This window comes from Phaseolus vulgaris, chromosome 6 (genome assembly GCF_000499845.2).
Source record: "Phaseolus vulgaris cultivar G19833 chromosome 6, P. vulgaris v2.0, whole genome shotgun sequence".
Classification (NCBI taxonomy): Eukaryota; Viridiplantae; Streptophyta; class Magnoliopsida; order Fabales; family Fabaceae; genus Phaseolus; species Phaseolus vulgaris.
The window spans coordinates 11,135,681-11,159,731 of NC_023754.2; the positions used below are offsets into that span (position 1 = coordinate 11,135,681).

A 24,051-nucleotide genomic window follows, 5' to 3' on the forward strand; every position below is an offset into this window, starting at 1 on the left:
TGATAAAACAGCAAAGAAATAAATCTGTTCAATTGAAAATAAATCTGTTCTTTCTGGTCACTGTGCATACTGTTCTTGATTTCTGAAAAAGGTGTTTGAATCTGATAAGAACATATATAATCTGCTAAAAGCCATTGGAACAGATTGACTGTGATAGGCTGCTCAAGAAACTGCCAATGCTATTAATTGAACCTTAAACAATTGCTTAAAATTGAAGCTTGCTGTTTTGTGTTTCACTGTTTTTCAATCTGATATCTGTGTGTGTGCATCTGGAAAATCTATCAGCACAGTCTTGTGATTAATGTTGCTGTATTAAAAGCTTTTCAAACAAAAACAGTGCTGAAATAAATCTGTTCATTTTCACATAAATCGATTTATTTTCTGTAAAACTGTGTTAAACACTGTTTCTGCGAGAAAGTTTTAAAAGGTCAATTCACCCCCCCTCTTGAACTTTGGCACTATTAAACCCAACAGTTTGAACACAACCGAGTTCTTGTGCTCCCATATGCACCTTACAATAGCTACCCATATACCTTTCCAAACCATGTTTTGTTTATTGTAGGCCTGGGCCAAGAAAAAACTCTCAAAGTGGTTCTTTAAGTCATTGTGTTGGACAACCAAGATACCAATCCACCTATAACATAGAGCCCACACGCGCAGAGCCACATCGCATGCCATAAAGAGGTGTTGACATGATTCGGTTTTGTCTTGGCATAAGACACATAAGGTAGATTCCAGCGCCACCTCTCTCCTACAGATGACACTCCAAATTAAGCATTCATCCAATGCAGACAAACTAAGTGACAAACCACTTAAATCCACAATTTTAAAGCTTTTAGGGAGTTACCTCTTCCTTTACTACCCCAAAACTGGTTCAAAAAAGGAAAACCAGCAACCATAGACCATCAAATGCCAACTAGTTCCCATCACCCTAATAACCCTATACAAAACCGTTATCATTCCGCACCACCACAACACCTTCTTTTGATAGCACGACCCTTCGAGCATCTCCTTTTTTATACAAGATCACATCTGACAGAGATACATACATACTTCTTCTTTCATTGACAAAGAAATGAATTCTAGGATTCATATACACATATATACGATGCTCCCAACAAACTTTAAAGACCTGATCACAGATTTTGCTCTAGCACCTAAAACCCCTCTGATTCTACTTAGCTTCTGCTTAAATTAATCCATACCAGAACATTACACAACAAGAAAATATACCACCTTATCCACGTCTTATTTTGCATGCCTTCAAAGTGTTTCTGCAGTACCTCATAGATGGTTTAGCTAGCAGCGCAACAACCCCTGACCACACCTTTTCCACCCTTTACCAACAATCAAAACTTACCTCTGCATATAGGGAAAACATCTAGTGTACCTGTTATGCATACTCAAACTCACCTCTGGACCTTTGAGTCAGTTTATAATTCTACTGGTGCAACAATTTTATCCCCGAATAAGATTGCTCAATGCTTCGTTGCCAACAACCTATACACCAACAAACCCTTCCACTTCTACAGGTTCTCTTGTATGCACCAGCCAACATCCAATTACTTATAGCTGTTGAATCAAGTGTGATCAACAGCTTTGAAGAATCCAAATCCTAGCATTTGATGGAAGGCTGAGTTGCTTGAAGTTGATGCTGTGTTTTAGAGTAGGATTTGGGGTAGTTTATCTTTGTAATCCACTCTTTGTTGAATCTAAAGCTTAAGTGTTTTCAAATCTTTTATGTTTAAAGTGTTTTTCAAACTAAGTGAAAAACAACCTGTTGTGATTGTTTTATACTTAGGTGTTTTTAAAAAGATTGAAAACTGTTTTGGTTGGTTGACTTGCTATCAAACCAAAACTCATCGAGCATGTGAAATCATTGGTTAGTATCATTCTTCCTTTCCTTCCTTTCGAAGCATGAAGTTTCGTTAAAAAACAATCTCAACAAGTAATAATAATAATTTAATAATAATATAATAATAATATTATTATTATTATTATAATTATTAATATTAAATTAATGATAATAACCATAGTAATAATAAAAATTATAATAAAAAAATAATAATTCTAATATAATCACTAAGTTTATCTAGTGTGATGGTTAAAGATTTTTTTATTTATTTATAGAATTTCTTACAGCATAATTTTATTATAATAATGATTTAATAATAATAATCATGAAAACATGAAATTATAGTGTTTATAGATTAAAATCTATAAAACATTTTGTAGATAATTTGTGATTATCTATGAATTTTTTTGCGGTAAATAAATACAATTTATTTAGTATACAGATCCAAAATAAATAAATAGTTTACAGCTTGCATGATTTTCTGCAGTCTTCTATTTAGAATTTTTGCTATGATTTTGTAAAAATTGCCAACTAATGATATTGTCTAAAGTCCTCTAATCTAACAGGGTTAGTAATTTTGGGGATAATTGTGATGAAAGAGGCAGTACATCCTTTTGGTCATCCCCCCATTTGTGAAAGCAACATATAGCTTCATATAATTCTATATTTATAATCTCCCAGAATTCTTTAAAAAAGCTAAAATTAAAACCATCTGGACTTGACTTTTATATTAAGTTATCTTTCATATGATGAGACTTCAATTATGTTATGTTTTGAATTTGAAATTAAATGTGTGTTGGATATGTTAAATTGTACATGTTTTAAAAAAGACATTCATTTAAATGCATGAATAAACATTTTGATGGATGTACGATTACCTACGAATTTACCCATGAAATAGAGTTGGTGGGTAATGTGTGTGTATATTTTGTTGTTACATACGGATTTGTCCGTAGGTAAATCAGTTTTTTTTTAGTGATTTTTGTAATTTTTCAAGACTTTGGATTTAAGTGTTTTTTTATTAATTAATTCATACTTTTAATTCATTAAAATAGTGTTAGACAAAATTTCAAATTTATCATAATTATTACATAGATATCCAAATTTAAATATATATATATATATATATAAATTCCGTACTACATAAAAATTATTACCCATAAATGTGTAGCTTCTGATAAATAAATTCAAAGATACAAATTTTACGTTCTATATAAATTATCCAAAAATATATATCCGTAGATACATTTCATATTACATATAAATTTCTACTTACAAATTCAACTGTTTAATAATATTAAAAATAAAAATAATATTAAAAATAATGTTATTACTATAAAATATTAATAATAAAATTAATAGTAATAATAAAATTAATATTTATAATAATAATAATAATTAATAGTAAGAATATTTATAATACTAATGTTAGTAGTAATAATTAATATTAATAATAATTAATATTATTAATAATATAATTTTTATAAATTAATAAGAATATCAATAATAATTAAATAATATTAATATTTATAATAATTATATTATTATTGATAATAATAATATAATATTAATAATAAATTAATGATAATAATCATAGTAATAATAAAAAAAATAATAATTGTAATATAATCACTAAGTTTATCTAGTGTCTGATGGTTAAAGATATTCTTTTATTTATAAAATTTCTTACCGCATAATTTAATTATAATAAGGATTTAATAATAATAATAATCATGAAAAAAAACATAAAATTATAATGTTTATGGATAAAAATCTATAAAACATTGTGTAAATAATTTGTGATTATTTATGAATTTTTTTCGGTAAATAAATACAATTTATTTAGTTTACCAACAAAATACCAACATTTTAACAAATTATTTTTATCAGACTAATAGTTAAAGACAGATTTGGAAATATTTTAACATTAGACTTTTATATTCAACCTTTTATATAGTAATTTATATTTATTATTTTGACTTCAAGTATATTGAGATAGTATCGTTTGAATCAATCATTGAAGTTCAAAATTACGTTATAATTTTATCATTAAAAAAATATGAATTAAGAGAAAAATATATATAAGAATGACTTTTATTAGGATTCATATTTTTCTACCACTTCAATTAGACCATATTTAAGAATGGCTTATATTTTCTTTTAACTCTCCACATTTTTGTTCATAATTATTCCTCTTATTATTACTTCTTCGCACAACAAATTAAAAGATGGATTAGATTTACTTATGTTTTACCAACTCAGCTTGCCATAAATTATATAAAGTGTTAGGACACACAATTTTTCCAAAAACATAAAGTACTAAAAGAAAAAAATATTCATAAATTGGTGTTTAAATTAATTATTAAGGTTTTAGCAATTAAAATTTAAAATTCTAAACTAGTCTTTAGAACACAAATATAAACTAATTTAGAATATAAAGTAGTTAGTAATATACTAATTTAAAAATGATTTTATAAATTTTTATTAATAATAAAATCTATTTTAAATAATAATAATTTTATATTTTATAAGATGATCTTTAATTTAATTAATATAATAACTAATTATTTTGATATCAAAAATTAGTTTTATTTAATAATTTTATTGTAGTGTTAACTTATTTAACCTTCACCACCAAACATAAATATTTATTTATTTTATTATTCTTATTTATGTTTTACAAGATATTATTAGTTTTACTAAATAGCCACACAACTAATATATATCTCAACCCGTTTACAGAAAAAAAAAAAAAAAACACATGATACCCAGCAGACTATAACGGGTATCACTTCCCTTTCTAAAATTCTCTATCTGGAACAAACGACAAACAAAATCTAAAACCAAGAACCTTATCCTCAGAGAGCTTCTATACACTAATACAGTAACAACCTCCTGCCTTTGGAAACATGCAAGATATGATTATGATTTGTTTGAGGTTATATGTTTTTTAATTTTTAAGTATTCTCATCTCTTACTCTTATTAATCTTTACCTCAAATGTGATTTTATAGGTAAGTGAAAACATCCAAAATACTTTATTTAAATTAATTAATCACACAATTAATCCACACAAAATGCATAAATAAATAAATAAATAAATAAAAAGTTGTAGACTAATAATAATAGTAATTGCAAAGAGTTGATACCTCCTTTGATAATATTTATTTGTTTTACATGCATCAAACTTAACCATTCAAGTGTGAATGTATGGTATGAGCAGTTGAATAAGTTCAAGCTTTTATGCACTTATCAATAGGGAATGAAAGTTTAATCTTGCAGGCTGCTGGGAGTTGTGCCAATTTCTCAGGTTTAAACGATAAATTAGGCATAGTGGCAACCAGACAAGTACAAAGTTTTTGAATAGCTGCAGGATTGTTGGCTTTTCCAAACACCTGAGCAGCTCCAGCACAACACCTTGGACTTGGAATCCCAAAGTCTGGATTAACCAAATAAGGCACACATGGTGAAAATAATGGATTATACTCATCACAGCTAGCAGGCATTTGACCTTCACTCAATCTTGTTATGGCCAAACCATAACCCATAACAAACATCACCATAGCCAAAACCTTCATTTTTTCTCTTTATTCTCTATGCTTCTCTGTTTTCACTCTTATCAACTTATCTCTTCATCATTCTTACCATCCCATTCCTTATATACACACTTAATACTATGCCTCATCAATATTTTTTTATTTCCCTTTTCATCTTAACGTATAACTACTTTAGTCAACCTATTTGGTCAAGGTTTGCTTTCAAATATTAATTCAAATATATGTTAATTCATTTCTACTCTTATTTATTATTTAACATAATATATTTTTAAATTTTAAAATTAACTGAAAGTAACGCAAATCACAATACATTCCAATGTAATTTTACACTGTTAGTAAGCTTAAAATAATTCAAATTATGTTTACCATGTTTCATCTTTTTTTTCCTTAGCTTAGTCAAACACTTATAACTCATCCATAATTTTTTATTTCCTTTGCATCTTAACGTAAAACTAGTTTAGTCAAGTTAGTCTATTACTGTTTTAATCATTTATTTGGCCATGGTTGCTTTTAAATATTAATTTAAATTTATGTTAATTCGTTTCTACTCTTTTTTATTATTTAACAAAACTGTTTATATATTTTAAAATCTTAAAATTAACTTAAAGTGACGCAAATCACAGTACATATCAATGTAATTTTACTTTTTTTTATTAAAAATAAAAAATAAAAAAATAAAATCTAGTTTAGAAGTGATTCAACCAGAATCACAGAAATGTAACGATGGCTGTTAGTATGCGTTAACGTTGAAATTGAGTGTCAGTTACCACAAGCCATAACAAACGTTGAAATTGTACACTGTCAGTTTTGACATGGTAACAACGTAATTCTAGTTTTACTCAAATGTTTAAAATATATTAATCATTAAAAAATACTTTTTAATACATTTTGTTGTTGTTATAAATAGTAACGAATTTTTGCTTGAATATAATTTTTGCTTTAGTCGATCCAAAAGGTAGTGTCAACCAATATTTTGGTACATCACTCAAAGCAAAGCAATATGATATCTGAAGCATGTTTAAGCGTCATATATGTCTATTTAAGTATATTTAAGTAAGGTGAAGGACATTTTAATGGAGAGTATATCAAACTTACAGTTTTAAAGTATTTTGTTCAAAGGTTGATGTATGAGCAACAAATTATGTGTACTTAAAGGTATGTAAGTTAATGAACTTTACATTGTAGAATAACTGCTTAAAGTGGTATTTAATAGACACTTAGAGGGACCCAAGTTCTGATTTGGTGCTTTTACGGTGAGTTTAATGCTGTAAGAAGCCAAAGTGAAAGGAAAGGTGTAAGGGCAAGGGACAACCAGTCAAGCGAAATAAGAGATTTCAATTGCTTCATCGATGCCAACTTTATGCTCGAGCTTCCTTATGTTGGTAAGAAATTTACCTGGTTCAACTCTAATGGGTCGGCTAAGAGCAGGCTAGACAAAGTGCTTGTCTGTGAAGAATGGATGCAAATATGGCCAATGTGTAAACAATACGTGCAACGTATGGAAGTTTCTAACCACTGTGCGCTGGTTGTAAAGTCCATGGATAAGGATTGGGGTCCTAAACCTTTTAGAACCATCGACGCTTGGTTGTCAGAAAAAGGTTTTATGGAGATGGTGAAGGGTAGATGGACCTCAAATTCAGTTCAGGGGAGCGGGTTCATGAAAGTCAAAGAAAAATTGAAACACTTGAAGGGCGACTTAAAAGTCTGGAACAGGAATGTCTTCGGCAATATCGAGACTATTAAGTAGAGGATCTTGTAGGAAATTGAGGACCTAGATAGCCAAGACTGCAATGGTGTCTTATTGGAAAGCGAAAGGTTAAAAAGGGTTGAACTAGTAAGTCGGTTGAAGGAAACTAATATAAAGCTTGAATCCCTCCTCCGCCAAAAGGCCAGAGTAAGCTGGTTCAAGAATGGGTACTCTTGTACAAAATTCTTCCACTCTTCCTTGAGATAGAGAAGAATTAGAAATGAAGTAAAGGGAGTTGAGGTTGAGGGCTTGTGGAGTGAGGAGCCTAACACAATTCGTACTGAAGCAAAAAAGTAGTTTCATAACAGATTTGAAGCGACAAAAGACCTAGGTGTAAGACTTGATGCGGTTGAGTTCAAGTCTCTATCTATATCTAATAACTTGAGTATGTTAGAAGGGTTCTCCGAGGAGCAAATAAGGGATGTGGTGTGGCAATGTGAAGGTTCAAAAAGCCCCGGACCCGACGGATTCAATTTTAATTTCCTAAAGAAGAGTTGGGAGTTTTTGAAGGAAGAGTTCACGACAGTGATGACCCTTTTTCATGAAACAGGTTGTATACCAAAGGGGTGCAATGCGTCATTCATAGCATTAGTACCTAAAGTAAGGAATCATGTTCACCTAGATCAATACAGACCCATATCCTTAGTAGGCGCCATATACAAATATATATCCAAGGTGTTGGCTTGAAGGATCAAGAAGGTTCTCCCCATGATTATTGACGAATGTCAATCGACTTTCTTGAAGGATAGAGGGATTCTAGATAGTTTGTTTATGGGTAATGAAGTGGTGGAGGATCTTAGAAAGGGCGGGAGAAGAGGGTTATGTCTGAAGGTGGATTTTGAAAAAGCTTACGATTCGATTCGATGGGAGTTCCTCTATGATATGCTACATAAGCTAGGATTCCATAGTTAGTGGATTAGATGGATCCGAGGTTGTATGGAAAGTGCTACTATCTCAGTGCTAGTTAATGGAAGCCCGACGGAGAATTCAAAACTAAAAGAGGGTTGAGGCAGGGAGACCCGCTTGCTCCATTCCTCTTTCTTGTAGTAACTAAAGGGTTGCAATGTGGCGACCCTAAAGGCTATCCTTAGGGGCTTCGAGCTAGCTTCAGGCTTGAAGATTATTTTTCATAAGTCAAAGTTAGCAGGCATCAATGTTCATAGAAATAATCTCCTTTGTTACACAGAGACCTTGAATTGTGCTCAGATGGAGGTACCGTTCAAATATCTGGGGCTTGAGGTGGGAGGCAACCCAAGGAAGAAAAATTTATGGGAGCCGGTTTTAAACAAACTGAAAGTTAGGCTCAGTGTGTGGAAAGGGAGGTTTTTATCCATGGCAGGGAGAATCTGTTTATAAAGTTTGTCCTCACTGCAGTACCTTTGTATTACTTGTTTCTGTTCAGAGCACCGAACTTGGTCTGTAAGAGTATCACTAGTATCCAAAGGAGGTTTTTGTGGGGGTGGGGGGAGGAGAAGAAGCTGATCTCATGGGTAAGCTGGGAAAACCTATGCAAATTCAAAGAGGAGGGAGGGTTGGGACTCACAGACATTCGTAACTTTAATTATGCTCTATTGGCCAAATGGAGATGGCGTTGGTCCTCGGACGAGAAAGGGAGATGGAAGGATTTATTCGAGTCAAAATATGGAATAGAAAGTGAGGTAATGCAAACGCCTTTGAAAATGCAATCATGGTGGTGGAGGGACCTTGATAAAGTGTGTAGGGAGGGAGGAGGAGATGGATGGTTCCAAGCAGAAATTGGATGGAAACTAGGTCGTGGTGACAATGCTAAATTTTGGGAGGATGTGTGGGTTGGGAACAATAATCTCAAAACTTTATTCCCCATACTGCATTCCTTATCGTCTAACCAGGGACAAAAGGTGGAAGAGGTAGGTGTGTGAGAAGGGTCAGTATGGCGATGGACCTTAAGCTGGATGCATGACAAATTTAAATGGGAATCGATGTTGGAAACAGATCTTGCAATACACATTTCAAGGGCCACTGTTAACAGGGAGGAGCAAGACATACGAGTGTGGGGGAACAATGAAAAAGGGTGTTTCACTGTGAAATCAACATATGAGTGTTTAGCTAAGAGTGGCGAAAGGCCTCATTGAAGCGTTTAAGCTCCTATGGAAGGCCAAGGCCTTTCCCAATGTCACGACCACTGAATGGAGGTCTCTGTTGGGTAGACTACCAATTAGAGAGTGTTTCAATAGGAGAGGGGTGGCGTTGGAATCTACCTTATGCGCGTTATGCCAAGACAAGATCAAATCATATCAACATCTTTTTGGAATATGGTGTGGCTTTGTGTGTGTGTGCGTGTGGGCTCTATGTTATAGGTGGATTGGTATTTTGTTTGTCCAACATAATGACTTAAAGAGCCACTTTGAGAGCTTCTTTTTGACCCAGGCCAGCAACAAACAAAACATGGTATGGAAAGGTATATGGGCAGCTATTGTAAGGTGTATCTGGGAGCACAGAAACTCGGTTGTGTTTAAGCAAGGAGTAGTAGACGCAGAAGAGGTGTTCCAAAAAGCCCAACTTAAATTGTGGTTATAGACATAAGGTACAAGGTTTAATTACTCCTTCGGGGATTGGATCTTGAATCCAATATCTTGTATCAAGAGTTATAAGTAAGGGGGACCAGAAGGAACTAAACCGCTAAAGAGGAGGAAGGTGGGGAGTGCTAAAGTAACTATTGACAACAAAGCTGTATAGAGCTAGGTTGTTCAAGAAAAGCTTTGGGCCCTTGGGTGGTCCTATTATCTACGAAGGTACTGTGTTTTACTGCAGCCATGTCTCTATTGAGGATGGAACCTTGTTTTCCTTGATGAGGTTTTCAGGGAGGTTTGGCGATCGGAAATGCAGTAGGGGTTGGGGTTGGTATGGTTGCATATGATACCTAGTCTATTGTAATTGGTTCCCTATGCCCAAATTCTTGTGCTAGTTGTTCGGTCCTACAGCAGTTGTCGTGCCAACAACTGCTGCTTCGGGTGGTCAGGACTCCTGGTATGCATTTTCTTTTGATGCTGATTGGGATGGTGTGGGGCTGCTCGTGTGGTTGCGGTATGGGCTGGGTTGCTAGTTTATCTGGCTTCTTCTGGGGTGGTTGTCGTATGGTCTAAGGATGATTTGTAGCTAAACTTCTGTTGTGTGGGTTGGTGAGGACATGATGTCTTAAGGATGGTCTAATGGATTTCGGTGCTGGAGTGGTGGTGTTTCTTGTGTTGTAAGTATCTAAGGGGATCACAATTGAACAGAGGAAATGTTGGAGCTGATACCATTGTGCTGGTATACGGTCTTGGCGCTGCGAAGGGTGACACGATGCAGATGTGATCTAGTTGGCCTTTGTTGTGTGTGCTTATATGCAGGCTGTTTGTAGGCTTTGAGTATTCAGAGCAGCACTAATCCTCTCTTCAACCTATGGAAACGATATATGCTCAATTTGAACGTCCAGGTTGGGTTCGGTTGTTGATAAAATGTGTTGGCTCATTTGTGAGCACTTCCCAATATGCATTGGTGCTCGTTTTCTTGTAAAAACGGTTGTGAGGATTCATGGTTTGTGAGATCACTCTTTGTGTTGGGAGGATTTATACCCTTAGGAATTGAAGACGTCTAGTAGTTGTACGCCTCTTCATCAGAATCGTCCGTGTCCTTCTACTGCAACCGACACTAGCTTCATATAAAGGGAAGGGAGGGAGGTCTTATTTCTCACCTATCCAGAGGCAGTCCAAAAGTTTGTTACTACCAGCAGCTTGTCTTTTTGCTGGATTTATGCAGCTCAAGTCTCTTGTGGGAGTCCCAAATAGTTTGAGTTGTGTTTTGTTAAGTGCTTTATCTTTTAACTTTGCTTTGCTATGTTGATTGCTTGAGTTAGGAGTGGTTTATGTATAAGGGTCGGGACACCCCTTTAAGTGTCCCATTTTATTTTATTAATTCATTGCTGATAAAAAAAACACCCTAAAATATTGTAAGAGTTTTCTCTTTATGGATGTTTTGGAGATAATTATGTGTGCTTAAGTGAATATATCATTATAAGAAAAAAATAATTTTAATGAAACTTTTTTTACATTTATTTGGAATTGCAATTTCTCCCGCTAAACTACCCTAAAAGATATTTAGTTTTAATAGGGTTTTGTCACCGGAGGTTCTAATAACCTCTCTAAATATTTAGTTTTAACAAGGTTTTTACTTGAGTTTTCGAAACCCCTGACAAGTTTAGGATGTTTTTAAACCTAAACCCAAAACAAACTTTTATTATTTCCCTCTTTAATTTTTTTTCGCGCTTTGTAAAGCTTTCTTTTAGGAAAGTATCACTTTTAACAACTTTATAGACATACTAATCCTAAACATTGTCACCCCCCATAGATTCTGCAGAGGAAGACAAAATTATAATTGAAAGTTGGCTTCTTGTAGCAGGTGGCAAGAAGAAAGGTCAAATCTACAAGGTTGGAGACCTGACTCATAAATTTAAACGTGGTAATACTCTCACCTATAATCAATCTTTGAATTCCTCTAAGGATTCACCAAGCGTTTTGTTGTTAAAGGAAGAAGCCCGAAATTATAAGGAACATAATGATAAACTCATCGGGCATGTGAAATCATTGGTAAGTATCATTCTTCATTTCCTTCCTCTCGAAGCACGAAGTTCCATTGAACAACAATATCAACAAGTATTGTCGCCACAAGAACCACCAAGGCAAAAGGAACCACCCAGGCAACAACAAGAAGATAATGATTATGCAAACTATTAGGATCATGTTTGTAGTTTTTTTGAACAACAAATTACATTACAAGTTCACTTGACTTTTGAATTAAGGATCTTTAGTTATGTTTCAAATTTGTTTGGATTTTTTATATTTCAAGTGGACTTTTTTATTAGCCAGCAATAAAAATTTAATAAATATGAGTACTTGGGGTACTCCAATCCATGTACACAAATCCCCTATGCTAGAGGAATGAGATTTACAGGTAAAAATGATCAAAACCTAGCCATATTCTGCTCATATAATTCTGATAAGCTTAAACCTCTTTAAAAACATCAGGATATCAATACATAAGTCAAATTATCTATCAAGAAATTCAGCAACTTAGTCTAATTCTAGAATATAAGCATATCAGCTCAAAAGAAATACTTTGTCTCCTTGCTATATACTGCACTTTTCGAAGAATCCATTGTGACTATAGTTGTACGCCAAGAAAATTCCTCTCATGTAAATCAAGTATCCAGCCAAAACCAGATAAAGGGCGTTAATCATCAATGTAGTGATTTTTAACATTCATATACATTAATACACCAATCAGAATAAGAGAAATTTGACTTTGGAAATTTATAACTTACCCATGCCCACGCCTTTACTTGAGCCAAAGAAAAAATTTCAACAGGATCCACCACTGCATTATTGAAAATTATCTTATAAGCAGAGTTAACAGTAAAAGAATTTGAAGTATCACCTACCCACATCCACTCATCATTTCTACAAGCATCTATTTTAATAGTCTTCAATTCATCCATAAATTCATTTATAATTTCAGTTTCCCATAAAAACCAGTCTATTCTCCATTCTATTTGCCATACCCACTGGTTTTCATGTCATGCCCCATATTTATCTATAGAACCCTCTTTAAGCACTGAGATTGAGAAAATTTTGGGATATCTATTTTTCAAAGTATCATTCCCTATCCAATAATCTGTCCAAAACAGAATATTACTCCCTGCACCGACCTTTCATCTTCTATGGCTATCAAACCAAGAATTTGAGTTTCCTCCACACACCTTCTTGATATCTCTCCACCACCAAGATTTAGTATTTGGCACAACACTATCATCCAATCCTCTCCAAGAACCATATTTAGATTCAAGTACCTGTTTTCAAAGTCCTGATTTTTCACAACCAAGTCTCCATTTCCATTTCCCAAGAAGAGCCATATTAAACAGATTTACATCCTTAATTTCTAGTCCTCCTTCCGATTTGAATTGACATAGGAAGTCCCACTTGATCCAGACTATCTTCCTTTTATCACTTCCTCGTCCCCATAAAAAATTTCTTTGTAATCCTGTGATTAATTTCCCAACCGTATATGCATTTTGAATACATATAAGTAATATAAAGGGACAACTGAAATGACAGTTTTTATCAAAGTAACTCTTCCAGCAAAAGATAAATGTTTTCCTTTCCAACTAGAAAGCTTACTTTTAATTTTTGATATCATGTCATTCCAAAACACTTTTTTCCTACAATTATCTCCGACAGGAACCCCTAAATATTTAAAAGAAACTTCCATTTGATTATAATTTAAAATCGCAGAGTATCTTAGAATTTAAGTATGTTGTGCACCTATACCTGCGATTTTACTTTTTCTAAAGTTCACCTTCAACCCTTACACAAGTTCGAAACATCTTAGAGTACATTTAATTGTTGTCATGTTTTTCACATTATCCTCACAGAAAAAGATAGTATCATCATCAAACTATAACATATTAACCTCAACCTGATCCAAACCCACTTTAATCCCATCATAAAGTCCTTTTTCTTGGGCCACTCTCATGACTCCAGCCAAGCCTTCAACCACTATAAGAAATAGAGATGGTGTTAAAGGGTAACCCTACCTTAGACCCTTTGTAGATTGGAATTGTTCATAAGGGCTTTCATTGACAAGTATGGATATAGATGACGATTCTAAGAAGATCCTACTCCATTTAATCCACGTGTTTCCAAACCCCATCCTCTGTAACATATAAAATAGAAATTTCTAGTCCATAGAGTTGTAGGCTTTCTCAAAGTCAGTCTTAACAATGATACACTTACTCTTCTTCTTTCTTACCTCCTCTATAACTTCATTTGCCACAATTATGCTATCAAGGATATCCCTTCCTTGAATGAAAGTCGATTGTTTATGATCTGTGATTTTATGCATGATTTTCTGCAGTCTTCTACCTAGAATTTTTTTCTATGATTTTGTAAAAAATACCAACTAATGATATTGGTCTAAAGTCCTCTAATCTAACAGGGTTACTAATTTTTGGGATAATTGTGATGAAAGTTGTAGACTAGAATGTGGGGCTTTTGCCAAGCAGCTGAAAGTTAATAGGTGGATGAAAGGTGGTCTTCTAAGCGTGCCATTATCTTTTTATTCGTGTAATCTGCACGATTTTGTAGGTCCGCTGCCTTCATGGGGATATGTAAGGTGCTTAGGTTGTGATTTTTGTCCAGGAGTTGTTTCACTAGCTTTAGCTTTTTGCCCCTTTTTTAGCCATCTTTCAAGATAGGCACTATATAAGGGTTGGAACACCTCTAAAGTTCTTTTAATTTATTTATTCTTTGCTGATAAAATAAAAAGTAAGAATTTTTATAATACTAATATTAATAGTAATAATTAATTTTAATAATAATTAATATTATTAAATAATATAATTTTTATAAATTAATAATAATATTAATATTTATAATTATTATATTATTATTGATAATAATAATTTAATAATAATATATTATTATTATTATAATTATTAATAATAAATTAATGATAATAATCATAGTAATAATAAAAATTATAATAAGAAAATAATAATTGTAATATAACCACTAAGTTTATCTAGTGTGTGTGGTGGTGGTTAAATATATATATTTTTTATTTATTTATAGAATTTCTTACAGTATAATTTAATTATAATAAGGATTTAATAATAATAATCATGAAATTATAGTGTTTATGGATAAAAATATGTAAAACATTTTGTATAGGGGTGGCAAAGCGGGTCAGCCCGCCCGGCATTGACCCGCCCCGTGCTTGGTCCGCAAAAATGCGAGCTGGGTTGGTCCGCCCTGCATAAGAGATGGTCTGCGAGTTTGCGGGCTAGCCCGCGTTCTTTTTTTTTCTAAATTAAATATTTGTTTTTTACATTTTGTTCTTAAAAAATTGTCAAATTAAACCTATATATTTGTTGCTATCAAACCTATTTTTTTTTCTTCCTTTTCAAACATAGTAAAAAAAAAAATTAAAAATTAAGATAAATATCAAATATCACTATTCTTCCACTTCCAAAACATTAAAAATACCTAATTCCAAAACATTAAACATAAACATTAATTCAAAAACATTAAACATAAACATTATTGACATTCTTCCATTTCAATAACATTAGATGCCGCCTTAGAAGAACTTTCATCCATTTTTTCATAATTATAATCTTCCTCATCATTTGCACACATTAAAACAATGACAATTTTTTTTTCTTGCGGGTTAGCGGGTCAGCCCGCCCCGCCCCGCTGCTGGCCCGCGCGAACCGCGGCCTAATGCAGGTTAGCGGGTTGAAAAGGTCAACCCGCCCCGCGTTTTTAACTAGCGGGCCGCAGGCCGGCCCGCGCGGCTTTGTCATCCCTAATTTTGTAGATAATTTGTGATTATCTATGAATTTTTGCGGTAAATTAATACAATTTATTTAGTTTACAGATCTAACAAAAGTACCAACATTTTAACAAATTGCTTTCATCAGTCTAATTGTTAAAGGAAAATTTCAAAATATTTTATCATCAGACTTTTTCTTTTTTTTAAGTAATTTACATTTACTATTTCAACCTCAAGTATATTGAGATAGTATCGTTAGGATTAATCACTCATCTAAAATATTATTCGCTTTGTAATTCAAAATTATGTCACAGTTTTGTCCTTAAAAAACATTTTAATAAATTAAAAAATATATAATAAACATTGAACTCGACTCCATAACTATATAATACTATTAGGACCGGAACATTCATATTTTTCTATCACTTAATTAGACCATATTTAAGAATGGCTTTTATTTTCTTTAACTCTTCTCATTTTGTTTTCATAATTATTCATCTTATTATTACTTCGTACAACAAATTAAAAGATGGATTAGATTTACTTATGTTTTACCAACTCAGTTTGCCATAAATTATATAACTAAGTGTTAGAGGACACACAATTTTCCTACAACATAAAGTACTAAAAGAACAAAATGATTTATAAATTGTTGTTTAAATTAATTATTAAGGTTTTAGTAATTAAAATTTAAAATTAGACTTTAGAAGACTAATAGATACTAATTTAGAATATAAAATAGTTAGTAACTAATGGTTAAATACTAATTTAAAAATTGTTTTATAAATTTTTATTATTAATAGAATCTATTTTAAATAATAATAATTTTACAATTTATAAGATAATCTTTAATTTAATCAATATAATAACTAATTATTTTAGTATCTAAAATTAGTTTTTATTTAATAATTTTTTTATAGTGTTGACTTACTTAACCTTCATCACCAAACATAAATATTTATTTATTTATTTTATAATTCTTATTTACCTTTTTGCAAGATAAGATTAGTTTTATTAAATAGCCACACAACTAATATTTATATTTTGTAAGATATGATTATGATTTGTTTGAGGTTATATGCTTTTGAAAGTATTCACATCTCTTACTTTCGTTGGTTAGCTACTATGTACCAACTTATTAATCTTTACCTCAAATGTGATTTTATATGTAAGTGAAAACATCCAAAATACTTTATTTAATTTAATTAATCACACAATTAATCCACACAAAATGCATAAATAAATAAATAAATAAAAAGTTATAGACTAATAATAATAGTAATTGCAAAGAGTTGATACCTCCTTTGATAATATATTTATTTGTTTTACATGCATCAAACTTAACCATTGAAGTGTGAATGTATGGTATGAGCAGTTGAATAAGTTCAAGCTTTTATGCACTTATCAATAGGGAATGAAAGTTTAATCTTGCAGGCTGTTGGGAGTTGAGTCAATTTCTCAGGTTTAAACGACAATTTAGGCATAGTGGCAACCAGACAAGTACAAAGTTTTTTAATAGTTGCAGGATTGGTGGCTTTTCCAAACACCTGAGCAGCTCCAGCACAACACCTTGGACTTGGAATCCCAAAGTCTGGATTAGCCAAATAAGACACACATGGTGAAAATAATGGATTATACTCATCACAGCTAGCAGGCATTTGACCTTCACTCAATCTTGTTATGGCCAAACCATAACCCATAACAAACATCACCATAGCCAAAACCAGAACATTACACAACAAGAAAATATACCACCTTATCCACGTCTTATTTTGCATGCCTTCAAAGTGTTTCTGCAGTACCTCATAGATGGTTTAGCTAGCAGTGCAACAACCCTTGACCACACCTTTTCCACCCTTTACCAGCACATCAAAACTTACCTCTGCATATAGGGAAAACATCTAGTGTACCTGTTATGCATACTCAAACTCACCTCTGGACCTTTGAGTCAGTTTATAATTCTACTGGTGCAACAATTTTATCCCCGAATAAGATTGCTCAATGCTTCGTTGCCAACAACCTATACACCAACAAACCCTTCCACTTCTACAGGTTCTCTTGTATGCACCAGCCAACATCCAATTACTTATAGCTGTTGAATCAAGTGTGATCAAAAGCTTTGAAGAATCCAAATCCTAGCGTTTGATGGAAGGCTGAGTTGCTTGAAGTTGCTGTTGTGTTTTAGAGTAGGATCTGGGGTAGTTTATCTCTGTAATCCAGTCTTTGTTGAATCTAAAGCTTAAGTGTTTTCAAATCTTTTAAGTTTAAAGTGTTTTTCAAACTAAGTGAAAAACAACCTGTTGTTTTGTCGAAACAACCGATTGTTTTATACTTAGGTGTTTTTGAAAAGATTGAAAACTGTTTTGGTTGGTTGACTTGCTGTCAAACCAAAACTCACCGAGCATGTGAAATCATTGGTTAGTATCATTCTTCCTTTCCTTCCTTTCGAAGCATGAAGTTTCGTTAAAAAACAATCTCAACAAGTAATAATAATAATTTAATAATAATATAATATTATTATTATTATTATAATTATTAATATTAAATTAATGATAATAACCATAGTAATAATAAAAATTATAATAAAAAAAAAAAATAATAATTGTAATATAATCACTAAGTTTATCTAGTGTGGTGGTTAAAGATTTTTTATTTATTTATAGAATTTCTTACAGCATAATTTAATTATAATAAGGATTTAATAATAATAATCATGAAAAAAACATGAAATTATAGTGTTTATAGATAAAAATCTATAAAACATTTTGTAGATAATTTGTGATTATCTATGAATTTTTTTGCGGTAAATAAATACAATTTATTTAGTATACAGATCCAAAATAAATAAATAGTTTACAGCTTGCATGATTTTCTGCAGTCTTCTATTTAGAATTTTTGTTATGATTTTGTAAAAATTGCCAACTAATGATATTGGTCTAAAGTCCTCTAATCTAACAGGGTTAGTAATTTTGGGGATAATTGTGATGAAAGAAGCAGTACATCCTTTTGGTCATCAACCTCATTTGTGAAAGCAGCATGTAGCTTCATATAACTCTATATTTAAAAAAGCTAAAATTAAAACCATCTGGACTTGATTTTTATATTAAGTTATCTTTCGTATGGAGACTTCAATTATGTTATGTTTTGAATTTGAAATTAAATGTGTGTTGGATATGTTAAATTATTCATGTTTTAAAAAAAGCATTCATTTAAATGCATGAATAGACATTTTGATGGATGTACGATTACCTACGAATGTACCCATGAAATATAGTTGGTGGGTAATGTATGTGTATATTTTACCTACGGACTACTGTTCGTGGGTATTACCTACGTTTTGTTGTTATCCATAGGGTCATATTTCATAGATAAATTACATACGTCAACATTACATACGATTTTTTTACATGAAAAATCTGTCGATAATACTGATTTACCTACGAATTTTTGCTTGGTCCGTAGGTAAATCAGTTTTTGTTTTTTAGTGATTTTAGTAATTTTTCAAAACTTTGGATTTAAGTGTTTTTTTATCGATTAATTCATACTTTTAATTCATTAAAATAGTGTTAAAAAAATTTCAAATTTATCATAATTATTACTTAGATATCCAGATTTAAATATATATATATATATATATATATATAAATTCCGTACTACATAAAAATTATTACCCATAAATCTGTAGCTTCTGATAAATAAATTCAAAGGTAGATACAAATTTTACGTTTTAGATAAATTATCCAAAAATATATATCCGTAAATACATTTCATATTACATATAAATTTCTACTTACAAAATACAACAGTTTAATAATATTAAAAATAAAAATATTAAAAATAATATTATTACTATAAAATATTAATAATAAAATTAATAGTAATAGTAATAATAAAATTAATATTTATAATAATAATAATAATAATAATAATAATTAATAGTAAGAATTTCTATAATACTAATGTTAGTAGTAATAATTAATATTTTTAATAATATAATTTTTTTAAATTAATAAGAATATCAATAATAATTAAATAATATTTATAATAATTATATTATTGATAATAATATAATATTAATAATAAATTAATAATAATAATCATAGTAATAATAAAAAGTATAATAAAAAAATAATAATTGTAATATAATCACTAAGTTTATCTAGTGTGTGGTGGTTAAAGATATTTTTTTATTTATAGAATTTCTTAAAGCATAATTTAATTATAATAAGGATTTAATAATAATAATCATGAAAAAAAACATGAAATTATAGTGTTTATGGATAAAAATCTATAAAACATTGTGTAAATAATTTGTGATTATCTATGAATTTTTTGCGGTAAATAAATACAATTTATTTAGTTTACAGATGCAACAAAAGTACCAACATTTTAATAAATTGGTTTTATCAGACTAATAGTTAAAGATAGATTTGAGAAATATTTTATCATCAGACTTTTATATTCAACCTTTTATATAGTAATTTATATTTATTATTTTGACTTCAAGTATATTGAGATAGTGTGGTTTGGATCAATTACTGAAGGTCAAATTTTTTTTATAATTTTATCATTAAAAAAATATAAATTAAGAGAAAAATATATACAAGAATGGCTTTTATTTGGATTCATATTTTTCTATCACTTCAATTAGACCATATTTAAGAATGGCTTTTATTTTCTTTAACTCTCCACATTTTTGTTCATAATTATTCCTCTTATTATTACTTCGCACTAATTTAAAAATGATTTTATGAATTTTTATTAATAATAAAATCTATTTTAAATAATAATAATTTTATAATTTATAAGATGATCTTTAATTTAATTAATATAATAATTAATTATTTTGATACCTAAAATTAGTTTTATTTAATAATTTTATTGTAGTGTTAACTTATTTAACCTTCACCACCAAACATAAATATTTATTTATTTTATTATTCTTATTTATCTTTTACAAGATATTATTAGTTTTATTAAATAGCCACACAACTAATATTTATCCCAACCTGTTTATAGAAAAAAAAAAAACATGATACCCATGCAGACTACAACGGGTATCACTTCCCTTTCTAAAACGGTCTACTCGGAACAAACGACAACCAACCTCCTACCTTTAGAAACATGCAAGATATGATTATGATTTGTTTGAGGTTATATGTTTTTTAATTTTTAAGTATTCTTATCTCTTACTTTTGTTGGTTAGCTACTATGTACCAACTTAGTAATCTTTACCTCAAATATGATTTTATATGTAAGTGAAAACATCCAAAATACTTTATTTAATTTAATTAATCCCACAATTAATCCACACAAAATGCATAAATAAATAAATAAATAAAAAGTTGTAGACTAATAATTTTGTTGGTTAGCTACTATGTACCAACTTAGTAATCTTTACCTCAAATATGATTTTATATGTAAGTGAAAACATCCAAAATACTTTATTTAATTTAATTAATCCCACAATTAATCCACACAAAATGCATAAATAAATAAATAAATAAATAAAAAGTTGTAGACTAATAATAATAGTAATTGCAAAGAGTTGATACCTCCTTTGATAATATTTATTTGTTTTACATACATCAAACTTAACCATTGAAGTGTGAATGTATGGTATGAGCAGTTGAATAAGTTCAAGCTTTTATGCACTTATCAATAGGGAATGAAAGTTTAATCTTGCAGGCTGTTGGAAGTTGTGTCAATTTCTCACGTTTAAACGACAAATTAGGCATAGTGGCAACCAGACAAGTACAAAGTTTTTGAATAGCTGCAGGATTATTGGCTTTTCCAAACACCTGAGCAGCTCCAGCACAACACCTTGGACTTGGAATCCCAAAGTCTGGATTAACCAAATAAGGCACACATGGTGAAAATAATGGATTATACTCATCACAGCTAGCAGGCATTTGACCTTCACTCAATCTTGTTATGGCCAAACCATAAACCATAACAAACATCACCATAGCCAAAACCTTCATCTTTTCTCTTTATTCTCTATGCTTCTCTGCTTTCACTCTTATCAACTTATCTCTTCATCATTCTTACCATCCCATTCCTTATATACACACTTAATACTTTGCATCTTTTATAACTCATCAATATTTTTTTATTTCCCTTTCCATCTTAATGTATAACTACTTTAGTCAACCTATTTGGTCAAGGGTTGCTTTTAAATATTAATTTAAATATATGTTAATTCATTTCTACTCTTATTTATTATTTAACATAATATATTTTTAAATCTTAAAATTAACTGAAAGTAACGCATATCACAATACATTCCAATGTAATTTTACACTGTTAGTAAGCTTAAAATAATTCAAATTATGTTTACCATGTTTCATCTTTTTTTTTCCTTAGCTTAGTCAAACACTTATAACTCATCAATAATTTTTGTATTTCCTTTGCATCTTAACGTAAAACTAGTTTAGTCAAGTTAGTCTATTACTTTTTTAAACATTTATTTGGCCATGGTTGCTTTTAAATATTAATTCAAATTTATGTTAATTCGTTTCTACTCTTTTTTATTATTTAACAAAACTGTTTATATATTTTAAAATCTTAAAATTAACTTAAAGTGACGCAAATCACAGTACATATCAATGTAATTTTACTTTTTTTTATTAAAAATAAAAAATAAATAAATAAAATCTAGTTTAGAAGTGATTCAACCAGAATTACAGAAATGTAACGATGGCTGTTAGTATGTGTTAACGTTGAAATTGAGTGTCTGTTACCACAAGCCATAACAAACGTTGAAATTGTACACTGTCAGTTTTGACATGGTACCAACGTAATTCTAGTTTTAGTCAAATGTTTAAAATATATTAATCATTAAAAAATACTTTTTAATACATTTTGTTGTTGTTATAAATAGTAACGAATTTTGTGATGATAAATTAAAGTTTCTGATGAATACCAATGTCATTTTCTAACAAAAATAAGTTGTCTAAAAAACATTGTCATAAAGTTATTATAAAAGTGAATTAGCTATGAATATTTCTAATGCCATTGATTAGTTACTAATACATGTATAAAAGTTGCAATAAAATGTATTAAATAAAATCATTGACAACCTTTTATAGCAGCAACAACGATCATAACCACAAAAGTTTAAAAAAAAATGTTGATTGAATATAATTTTTGCTTTAGTCAATCCAAAAGGTAGTGTCAACCAATATTTTGGTACATCACTTAAAGCAAAGCAATATGATATCTGAAGCATGTTTAAGCGTCATATATGTCTATTTAAGTATATTTAAGTAAGGTGAAGGGCATTTTAATCCAGATGTTCTGCAAGCAATTTCACAACATCACCGCAGTAATTGGATAGTGACTAATTAAAGATGAAGATGAGGAAAATGAGCAGTACATTCAGTAAACACTGCATACTCACCATTTGTTTTTCACTTTCTTTCAAGTTGTCACAACTGTGAATTAAATGGGTTATTGTTTTTTAACTTTGTAGTGCTTTCTTTTTGCCTTTTAACGATACTTCCATTAAATGATAGCAGGGAAGAGATAAAGAAAACAAAAGAGTGAGCATGACCAATTATCAGGGCTTTTGATGGGCATAAACTTAACCATTAAATATCTGGGTAGCAAAGGAAGCTTAGGTTCAGACCCCAATAATAGTAATAAGAACAGACAACAACACTAATAAAAACAAGACTTAAATTTTCTATAGTGTTAAATGATAATTTGTTGAGTTATGAAAGAAAGTGTTATATTTATTCATTCTCTTTAAGTTATTAAGGTATGTTCCAATATTTGAATTAAAAATAATAATAAATAAAAGTTTCGTGCAATGTTAAATAATAATTTATTGGGTTAACGAAATGTCAAATTTGTTTCAATCGCCGACATCTATTCCAATGAGGTTACATGATATTATAGATATGATATAGTATTTAATTTTGTACAATTCAAACACAAGTCAACACTACAAGAAATCAACGAATTAGCCACCTAAAAATAGTGTGGGCCAAATCACAGACACTATTAGAGAAGACCTCATCCACACTATGGTCACACAACAATAACTTTAGAAGATTAGAGTGGGTCAACCACACTTTGAACCCACGCTACTTCGTTTATGGCCACCCTCATTTGTTCCTATTGCGGTTGTCCTATCGAGCACTTGTTCTAACCTCGATTTCTTCGTGTCCACATTTGTTGTTGCACCAATTTATTTGTTGATGTGGTGAGTCATCTAATGAGACTACGTAATTGGTTTCAATCTTCGAAATCGAAAAGAGGTTGAATCTGTTGTGGTTTTGGTGCTTTGCAACTTAACCTCTACTATTGATTTAAAAGTTCAATTGATTGTTGGTTCTAACGAGTTCATTGTTGGTTCAACGTTTGGTTTTTAAGAATAGATTGATTATTTAATTTGTGTGTTTTTCTTTGTTTGGTTGATGTGGTGCAGAGGTCGTCTAAGGATTTTCATTTGGAGCTGAAAGTTGTGAGTGTTATAGCAGTTAGTTTTAAGTATTGATAATAGTTTGTAATATTTTGAAATTTTTGCACGTGAAAGAATGA

General features: G+C 30.6%; 3 protein-coding genes across 3 annotated transcripts; all 3 read right to left on the reverse strand.

The window, feature by feature from the left end:
- Nucleotides 1–5,087: 5,087 nt before the first annotated feature.
- Nucleotides 5,088–5,432, reverse strand: LOC137833367 (non-specific lipid-transfer protein AP10-like). Its single transcript, XM_068641718.1, has one exon. It carries the CDS (start codon nucleotides 5,430–5,432, stop codon nucleotides 5,088–5,090), a length of 345 nt encoding a protein of 114 aa, XP_068497819.1.
- An 11,457-nt stretch (nucleotides 5,433–16,889) lies between these two features.
- Nucleotides 16,890–17,219, reverse strand: LOC137833369 (non-specific lipid-transfer protein D, cotyledon-specific isoform-like). The gene has a single exon (XM_068641719.1). It carries the CDS (start codon nucleotides 17,217–17,219, stop codon nucleotides 16,890–16,892), a length of 330 nt encoding a protein of 109 aa, XP_068497820.1.
- Nucleotides 17,220–21,143: 3,924 nt separating this feature from the next.
- Nucleotides 21,144–21,488, reverse strand: LOC137833370 (non-specific lipid-transfer protein AP10-like). The gene has a single exon (XM_068641720.1). It carries the CDS (start codon nucleotides 21,486–21,488, stop codon nucleotides 21,144–21,146), a length of 345 nt encoding a protein of 114 aa, XP_068497821.1.
- Between the last annotated feature and the right edge of the window lie 2,563 nt (nucleotides 21,489–24,051).

What these genes read in the sequence shown, in the direction of transcription:
- LOC137833369 (XM_068641719.1), bottom strand. Translation starts at nt 17,219, where the DNA reads ATGGTGATGTTTGTTATGGGTTATGGTTTGGCCATAACAAGATTGAGT.
- LOC137833367 (XM_068641718.1), bottom strand. Translation starts at nt 5,432, where the DNA reads ATGAAGGTTTTGGCTATGGTGATGTTTGTTATGGGTTATGGTTTGGCC.
- LOC137833370 (XM_068641720.1), bottom strand. Translation starts at nt 21,488, where the DNA reads ATGAAGGTTTTGGCTATGGTGATGTTTGTTATGGTTTATGGTTTGGCC.